Raw genomic sequence first — 10,000 nt, 5'->3', positions numbered from 1 at the left:
CAGGGTTCATTGGATTGCAACAGAAACCCATAAGGGTTGAAACGTGTAACGAGCGTTCACAGCTTCCGAATATTCAGTGCGAACTGATTGGTTGAATGTTTCAGCGCTAAGTACCATATTTGGAAACCCCTCGCTCTTGTTGTTCCAAATATGGTACTTAGCAAATTGAATATTCAGAAGCTTGTTTCTCAGCACACAAGGGGCCGTTACACGTTTCAACCCTTATGGGTTTCTGATAGCAACAGGAAGATACATGTAAGTGGCAGACTGCGAATACATGTAGGTAAAGAGCACATCTTTCCAGGCTTTCATTATTCTTCCGGAGGGCAGATAGATGTGGATAAGACATCATCAGCGCAGAATACGAGCAGTTCCTCTCTCTTTTGCTAGAAAACAGAACGCAAAACAACAGATCAGACGAGACGATTTGTAAGTGGCAAGTAGTATGAGCGTAGGAAGGGGGTATATATATAAATGAAAATTTGGCAGTTATATTTATCTATAGATAGTTAATAAAAGTTCGCAAAAAACTTTATCAGTATACTTTTATTATATGCCGAAGATTTCGCAGTAATTTAAATCTCATTAACTGCGAAAGATTTCCCCCACAAATATTGGAGCCACAAATTTCGCAGTTATCAAAATGTCATTAACGGCGAAAGATTTCCCACTGAATGTATTTTGGAATCACAAATTTTGCAGTTATTGAAATGTCAGTAACGGCGAAACGTTTCCCCCTAAATATATATTAGAACCACAGATTTCGTAGTAAATGAAATGTCACTAACGGCGAAAGTTTCCCTCTAAAGATGTATTGGAACCACAAAATTCGCAGTTCTCTATATTATTACGGGACAGATTTTGTAGACACAGTTGCAGCGTTTTAACTTTTTTATGCTGGCATGGAACTTCAGCACTCTGCCGTTTCCGGCAGCTAACTCTCTCTCGGGGATTTAAACTACCAAAACTGGCGTTTTCATACGCTCTTGCGGAGCTATGATTGATTGACTGGCAATAAACTAACTAAACTAACATCCAGGAATTGTCCCACTCCTTCAAGTTCTTGAATTTGACAAGTCCAGGAAAGAATATGAAGACATGCAAGAGACGGTCGATCAGGAATCTTAGCGAAAGTGAACGAAAAATGGGGAAATACCAGATGGAAGGACGAGAGTACCTTTCTCGCTCCCTATCAAACACACCTACAGAGAAACACCAAAGATTTGTTCGTAGATATCACATACACAAATAACAATGGATTTCCAGACCTTTATTACTGAACATGGTTGCTCTTAACGAAATTACCATGGAGCCAAGTTTAACGCGGTTGCGAGAGTTCTTTTGAATAAACAAGACGGCGATGCCTACGCAATAGCTATTCGTGAAGGAGCTTCACATTTTAAAACCACATTTTAATGTTTACTTCGTGAGGAACTTCTCCGCAATACAATTAAAACGAAACAGAACATAGCCATAATTCCACTATGGTCGTCACGCAAACGTTCTCAGTTGCTTGTTTTCGCAAAATTGTTCTAAGTGTGGTTGTGCTTTTTCTCGTAAAATTGGCTTCGATCCCTTGAAGTCCGAATAGAATTGGCTAGCAAGTTCCTGTGCGACTGACTTAACTAAAAACCGTTTGTAGTAAATCAGAAAACAACATTGACAACAACACGAACAAACAAGCAAAAAGAACGTTGCATGACTGCGTGACGATCATCGTGGAACTGTGATTCTATCGTTTTGTTTTTTTTTTTAACGAAGTGAATATTACGATGGGACTCTGTCTGGCAGTTAGCGTGTATTCCATAAACTCCAATTTTAGCAATTTCGGAAATTCTCTTAATTTCGAACAACAAACTTCGATTTTCGGAAAGACAAAAAAACAAAGTACGATTTTAGAAAAAACTAAAATGCCCCTTATTAAAGAGCTTTCATAGCTTCCGTAGGTTCCTCATTTTTTTTTACAAATTGCCACCATAACTGACAGTCATTCGAGAATGACGACAAAATGAAACAAAATTTTGGAAAAAAAGACACCCCGACCCCGACCCCGGCCCCGCGTTTTGGCTACTACCAAATTATTCAGCAACGACCTCGCAGCTCGCGCGTTTTCCCGCCATTCCCCGTTGTGCACCACCTACTTAAAATTCCTTCAAAACACAATCCTCGTCACATTAGTTGGGACACAAGTAATGTCCTCTGCTCTCCCAATGTTGGTATTGCAAGATGACTCCTCTAAATCAGTGAATTCAACATTGGGGAGGAAGGATCACACCTAAAAGTCAGAATATTAGAGCTGTACATGGTGTCCCACTTTAATTTGGCGAGAATTGTAGGTAGTTAAATTGAAGGACTTCTAGAACATTGAATCTTTTAAAAATAACAATAGGAAAATAGACCTAACCTCATCTTTAAACAACAACGATAATTGCTGTAACCTCTGAAATTCTTAGAGACTACTGATTTATACATCTGTTCTCTTACTTTGTACATTTCACAGTTGTATAAGAGACTCGTAACAGCTGGGGTATGACGCTAATTTCAGCTGACAATTGCCACATCGTTGCTTTTTAAATTTTCTTCACCGATTTGGCCTTTTTTACTACCTCTAAATCACCGAATTCATGCGGCTGTGCTGAAAGTGACTGTCTTTCTTCCATTGCAAAATGGCCGCATTAATTGTAATTTCTTCCAATTCGACTGGTGTACACCTTTTACAGTGTCCGAGTCACTTTGGCCGGGGGAAGTGTTGGTTACAGCCACCTTTTTCTCTAGTTTGAAGTCTCCACTACGAAACAAACAGACTGAACTTGAAAAACAGGCAGCCGTAACTTACAGCACCGCTCGAGAAAACAAGGTTATCAAGATATTTTTTACACCTCCAGATCATTGAATCAAGCAACAAAAAATTGGTGTACTGTACGGCTCGTTGAATTTTCCAATTGAATCTCCCGTACTATCTGAGACATATGATTTAAGACTTTGAAGCCGGGGGGGCGGGGGGGCAACAGACGGGGATGCTGATATTGACGGACAATAAAATGATCGTAATTCTTCTACTCGAGAATCTCTATGAATAAAGCAATTGCCAGTCAGGATGTTCTTTTCTCGACGACATTATATGTTTCATATCTTTATTTACAAGATATCTAAACTATGGTGTTTCCACATGATAGTTCATTACACCGTCCGTTTGAAGAAAGGCATTTCCTACTTACTGTGCATTCGGCAGTCTAGATATTGATATCGATTGTCGTCTCTTAACTGGTTTGCATTGAAAATTTAAAGATTGTAGAAAGAAAATTTAATTAAGAGATCAAGCAACAATTTTATTAAGTGAAGCTATGATCCTCGCAGTTATGAACGCAATTTCTGCAATTGCGTAAAGAAGCCTGAAAAATTCAGGACTTCAAGGGGGTTTGAACCCGTGACCTCGCGATACCGGTGCGACGCTCTAACGAACTGAGTTCTGAAGCCACTGACCTTGGGAGCTGGTCATTTGTGGGTTCCAAAGTTCCCGTGAGGAATGAATCAACGATGAAATGATATATGAAATGGATCATATATGAACTGCGGATTATAAAGTCCTGAATTTTTCAGGCTTCTTTACGCAATTGCAGAAATTGCGTTCATAACTGCGAGGATCATACCTTTACTTGATTTCATATCCGCTGTTCATATATGATCCAGTTTCATATATCATTTCATCGTTGAACAATTTTATTACCTACAGTAGCTTTTGACCTTCTGGAAGTTTTCGAAATCGCGAAAAGAAATCTGGACGTTTGCCTAAGCAAAATGTTTGCAGCCCGGCAAAGGGACTCGCATATTAAAGGGCCTGGAATGCTCGTCGTCTCGCTAGCTTAGGGGTGTAAATTTCGGATTTTGGTCCTACTTAGGGTGTTCATGGCAAAACGCCATCATATGTAGCCCATATGTAGCTGTCAAGGTCGCGTTCAGGGTTGCACGAGAAGAAATTTAAAAATGACTATTTAATGTGTTTTAAATATGGTCTCATTTAGGGGTCGAAAAAAAGCCTGGGCCACGCCCAAATTAGTCTCCTTTAGGAGTTTAATTCAAAAATTTCGACAAGCATTTGCATACCCAAAGTCACTCCTCCCCGGGGTTTGCAGTCTTTAAATTTAAAATGCACAGAAATTAAGAGATCAGACAACTTCTACTTCCCAACTTTTTAGCTTCTTAGGCCCGGTTCAGACGCCGTACTTTACATGATCTGAATCGAATTCATTTAATTAAGTTCAAGTGAAATACGGCGTGTGAATCAATTCAGAACAACCGGTCTAATTCGCAATTTTTCCCGCCTGGCTTATCCGGGAATTACGGCTGTGAAGCGGCTTTGATCCAGACGCCGTACTTCACATGAGCCCAATCAAATGCAGAAATTATTACAACTTTGCAAGTTTCTTCAATCATAGTATGCTTCTGTGAATTAATTTCGGCGCTATTAAGTTCGGCGTCTGAAACAGTTCAGCCGGGATTAATTAATTTGGGTCCGGTCAGTGTAAATGCAGACTGCAGACCAGGGCCCGGTTGTTCGAAAGCGGGTTAAATCCTAACCCCGAGTTAAATTGCCTTAACCGGAGGTTAAATTTTAATCGCAGGTTTGCTGCGTTGTTCAAACATCGGTTAACACTAACCTCGGGTTAAACGGTGGGCGAGCGAGCAGGGTTAAATTGTTAAACTCCGGTTAAATCAGGAATAAACAGCGTTTACAGCATCGGCGATTTTTTTTCACATTTTATTTTTTTTCTGATTGGTGACGCTGTTGGTAAACTTGCTTTGTATCAGCGAAAGGTTTTCTTCGACTCTTTCCGTCAAAACGGCAATTTCTGAAGCGCTAAAATTTTGTTTTCGAGCTTTGCGTGAGATAGCTGAGGAAGCCATTTGGGGGTAAAATGCAGACTGAGGTTATAATGTTACTGTTGAAAAAGCCGAAACCCCTTAGAAATGCTAACCTTAGGCCTAATTAGGCCTACAACAATATTTAGGCTTAACTGTTAGCATTTCATAAGGGTTTGGGTTTTTCAACAGTTACATTATAACCTCAGTCTGCATTTTACCCCTGGGCCCGGTTGTTCGAAAGCGGGTTAAATTGCCTTAACCAGAGGTTAAAATTTAATCGCAGGTTAGTTGCGTTGTTCAACGTAAGCTTAACACTAACCTCGGGTTAAACGGTGGGTTAAATTTAACCCACCGAGCGAGCAGGGTTAAATTGTTAAACTCCGGTTGAATCAGGAATAAAGATGGCGGACTTGTTGTTTTGTGATTTAGGAGATTGTGATTTAGGAGATTTAGAGCCGGAATTCAGTGTGAAATCGACGATTTCACAGACGAAGAGCTGCGTGCTCGTTACCGCTTTTGACGAGAGTGTATTTTATTTATTACCAATCTTGTTGTTTTCGAGCTTTGCGTGAGATAGCTGAGGAAGCCATTTTGCAGAGCTCGCAACTTGCTCACCATGGCAACATTGTACGAATAATTTATTATGGGATGCTAACCGCGGGTTAAACGCGCTTAACCCGAGATTAGCTAACCTGTCCTCTAACCGCGCTTTGAACAACGCAATTTTAACAGCGAGTTAACAAACTCACGGTTAGGAAATTTAACCTCCAGTTAGGCCTAACCAAAGGTTAGTTAAACCTGTCTTTTGAACAACTGGGCCCTGGTCTGCAGTCTGCATTTTACACTGACCGGACCCAAATTAATTAATCCCGGCTGAACTGATTCAGACGCCGAACTTAATGGCACCGGGTCTGCAGTCTGCATTTTACACTGACCGATTTGGCTCGGTCTAAATTCGAATTCGATTCGGCTCATGTAAAGTACGGAGTCTGAAACCGGGCCTTAGAAGTTCGTCTAAGAAATCGCCCGTTTCATTGCATTATTTTGCTTCGGCCCGGTCCCTCTGTGACAAAACATCAGAAAATCAACATCCAAACTTTAAAGTAAGGAACGTTCCATTTGTTTGGGTCCAGGCCCCATCCTCATCAGCGTCAGAAAAGTTTCTATTTTTGAACAAAGTTTTGCGGGAGAATAAACAACAGACCAAATTGGCTAACTCAATGTTGTTCCCAATTCAAACCCTTTGGGAATAAAACGTTTTGTTCCAGGAATTTCCATATCATTTAAATGTGAATGCTGTCTTAAAATTCCAATACCATACACAAAGAATCCTAACCCCGGAGATTTGAATTGGGTGCAATATTGAGTTAATAGTCGATTTGGTCTATTGTACATTTTCCCGCAAAACTTCGTTTCAAAATTGACACTTTTCTAACGCTAAATTGGACATTCTTACTCTTGGGTAATGGAATCTTGGCCCTAGCAATTGTCACACACTATACGCCCAGATTGAAAAAGAGGCCCTCGTCACTACCTGGGCTTGCGAGAGATTGGCAGATTACCTTATCGGAAAGCGGTTCCAATTAGAATCCGATCACAAGCCTCGGGTTCCAATCCTTGGTTCAAAGAACTTGGAAGAAAATGTCACCACGGATCCAACGACTCCATATGCGCCTGTTAAGATTCGACTTCACAGTGTCCCACGTTCTCGGAAAGAGCCTGATTACTGCTGATGCGCTATCAAGAGCACCTGTAGAGCAGCAGGATAGGCAGTCGAGTACTGAAGAGGAGATCGATTTATACGTTCAACATGTATTTGCCTCCCTCCCAGCCTCAAACACACAGCTCGAGCAAATAAGAGAAAAACAAGAAGAGGACGAAGTCTGTTAAAATGTGAAGGAATACTGCAGTGAAGGCTGCCCAGACCGAACCAGAGTACCAGACGCTCTTAAACGCTATTGGCAAATCCAGGATGAACTTTCGGTTGTCCACGGATTGCTTCTCAAAGCTGAAAGGATCGTCATCCCAACGTCCCTAAGACTGGAGATGCTCGACCGCATTAACGAGGGCCACCAAGGCGTTACGAAGTGCACAGAAAGAGCGAAACGAGTGTTATGGTGACCAGACCTTAGTCGTCAAATTGAAGACCTAGTGCATGAAGCAGTGCCGCAAGTGTACCGAGCGAAGAATAATCAAGAAAGAGCCCATGATTCCAAGCGTAGCCCCGGACAGACTGTGGCAAGTGATCGGCACTAACATCTGCTATGTCAAGAAACGCCCCTATCTGATCGTGGTGGACTATTTCTCGAAGTTCATCGAGGTCAATTACTTGGCATCACTCGCCTCATCTGAAACGATACGTGCCCTTAAATCTGTGTTTGCAAGACATGGTATATCGGAGGTGGAACGCTCGGACAACTGCCCCCAGTAACCCCCAGTACGACTCGGCCGAGTTTGCCAAATTTGCCAAAGACTGGGAATTCAAACATGTTACCAGTAGTCCCCTCTATGCCGAATCCAATGGAGAAGTGGAAAGAGCTAATCAAACAGCGAAGAACTTGCTGCAGAAGGAGAGTGACCCTGCGAAAGCTCTTCTTGCATATCGATCCACACCCCTGCAAGGTGGAAAGAACCCGTCTGAACTACTATTCGGCCGTCAGATTCGAACTGGAAGCGAGAGGAAAGTGAAAGAAAGATCAAGCAAAAACAGTATTACGACGCACGACACGGAGTCAAGGAGTTACACCCACTGCAGCCCGGCGATAGAGTGTGGGTCCAAGGTGAAAACAAGCCAGGCACAGTCAGGGTCCAGCAGTCGGATCAGCCGCGCTCTTACACAGTAGAGACTTCAGGCAGCCTCTTACGGAGAAACAGGTCAGCCCTTCTGCCTTAGTTCCAGCCCATGTCAAAGGAAAAGAACAAGCCCGATGAGGATATCGGCAACCCGGAAATGGAACCAGCTTCCCCAGATCCAGAAAGACTCGAACGGCCAGTTCTCGAAAGCCCGAAAGATAATGCTGTGCGCACCAGATCTGGACGAATTTTAAGACCCCCTAAGAGACTCGATTTGTTGTGCGCAACAAACAACTGAGAGACCATGGATACTTTTTAGGAAAGAGTCTTCTTTATTTTGTTTTGTTTCTTTTTGTTATTTTCCTTTTAAGTTCCAATTTGCGTCATGTATTTTTCAAGTAAATGACAGTTTTCGATATGGGGGGGGAGGGGGGGGGGGTGGGAGATGTGATATTAATGTTAATTTGGGGTTTGAAAAGTAAATTAATGAAGACTTGATCTACAACATGGCTCGAGTGATCTCTTTAGTTCGAAGCTAGAAATTGTACATGATCTTCGGTTACTTTTCTTTGCAAAAATTTTTGTTGCATCATTATACGCTTCATTATACATTTGCTTTTGACGGTTGCTCAAGGTCAGGAACAGGAAATTCAGTCTGATAGATTACGTGTCACGTTTACGAAAGGTATCACGCAAAGACTGATTGCCTCGTTTCATTTGAATTATTTGAAACTCTGGATCAGTTACGTTTCTATTAAAACACTATGCGCTTGATAAATTCATTTCAACCGCCTCGTTTAATTTGTAGTTCTTGAGTACGTACTATAATACGTTTTTCTTTCCATTCATTTCTATAAGTTGACTATTTAATATGAATATTCTCGTATAAAATTGAGATACGTATTTTTAGTAAATACGAAAACAGTGCATAGCATTGAACACGAGCGCTGATTGGCTAGTCAAACTCAAGGACATCTTTTGCTGTTCACCTCCGAGCAATTCACGCGGAATTTGCGCCCAAAAATGTTGTGATCTTTGCAGGAATAAATGACTGAGTTAAAATCGTCTTTTTGTGCTATATTATTTCACTGTTTTAGTATATACTCAAAATTTTCGCGGCTCGGTAAATTTCGCGTTGAACGAGATTTGAACCCCATATTACACTGGCGGTCAAAGGTTGACGAAGACCGGGACTCTTTAATGAAGCCGTACTTTTTTTCAGCCTTCTTTCGCAACCGCATAAGTTGCTCAGGGAACTTAAACAAAGGCGACTGCGACGGCAAGAGAAAGTCATCTCAAAATATAAATTCACGTTATTGTAATCACTTCGTGTCTTTTTCAACCTTTTTAATATGGAAAGGGTGTGGCAGTTCCTCAAAAATGACACTGATAGGGACGGCGCTTCATTTAGGGGAGAAAATGAAGATTTACCCTGAAGTGCTGACGTACTTCATAAAGGCCGAGACATGCTAGGCGATAAGTCGCTGCGACACGTCGCGTAGAAGGGTCGCCGCAACAGTTCGCCTCTTGTGACAAGGTTAATTTTGAGAAAATCATTGTCGCTGCGGCAGATTTTTGTCGCTGCGATCAGTTGCACGAATGCAAACCAGTTTGCGACAAAGTTAGCGAAAGCAGAGTTGTCCCACAGTGCATGTGTACACTTCGGCAACAAGTCGCTGCGACAAATTATAAATGAGCCAATGAGAGAGCGTCATATTGAATTCGGTCGGCCGCCAATTATACCCGTCGCCCGCAAGGGCTACGGGTAAATGGTTTTTGCTGCTGGTTTTTGCTTGGTGGAATAACCTGACGCTTTTGTTCGACCCGCCGAACGTTTACAATAACGACCTATTTTAACCTAGTTGCCATGTTGTTTTAAGATTGGAACTGCAAACTCTAGCAACTGAGTTTTCATCGACCGTCTGCAGCAATTTTATTGTCGTAACATCGCAACTGGTCATTTCGCCATCTTGAAACACAATGACCAAATCCAGTAAGCGCGGAACTTGTTCAAAATGCGGGAAAGGACCTAGGAAACTCATAGACGGACTTTGCCAACATGAATGTTTAGATAAATCAAGTATCACCGATGGAAGTCCTGCTCTGGCGCTGGTGGAGTGCGGACGCATCTTTGACTGCTCCGCCTTACTTCTTTACTTCTTGACATCCACTTCAAAAGACATTATTTAATTATGCCTAATGTGTCAGTAGCCTCTTTAAAAAGGGAAAATGACAGTCTTAAGGATGAAATTGCCGCCCTTAAGCAAAATTTGGAAGAGCTGCAGCAGTCTATCAAACGACAAGATCCACAAGCTTCCAAAAATGGCGGCGAACAAGCCTCTAG

General features: G+C 41.9%; 1 protein-coding gene across 1 annotated transcript in view; it reads left to right on the top strand.

Moving 5' to 3' along the window:
- Positions 1 to 9,848: 9,848 nt before the first annotated feature.
- The window catches only part of LOC137971416 (uncharacterized), an 849-nt gene continuing 697 nt past the window's right edge, over positions 9,849 to 10,000 (top strand). The window contains exon 1 of the mRNA XM_068818247.1: positions 9,849 to 10,000. This exon is cut by the window's right edge and continues 697 nt beyond it. Coding sequence (XP_068674348.1) covers positions 9,849 to 10,000 — 152 coding nt within the window.

The sequence above is a fragment of the Montipora foliosa genome, chromosome 9 (genome assembly GCF_036669935.1).
Source record: "Montipora foliosa isolate CH-2021 chromosome 9, ASM3666993v2, whole genome shotgun sequence".
In the NCBI taxonomy this organism is placed as follows: domain Eukaryota; kingdom Metazoa; phylum Cnidaria; class Anthozoa; order Scleractinia; family Acroporidae; genus Montipora; species Montipora foliosa.
Note: the sequence above shows the minus strand (reverse complement) of the source record. Positions and strands in the feature narration are given on the sequence as shown.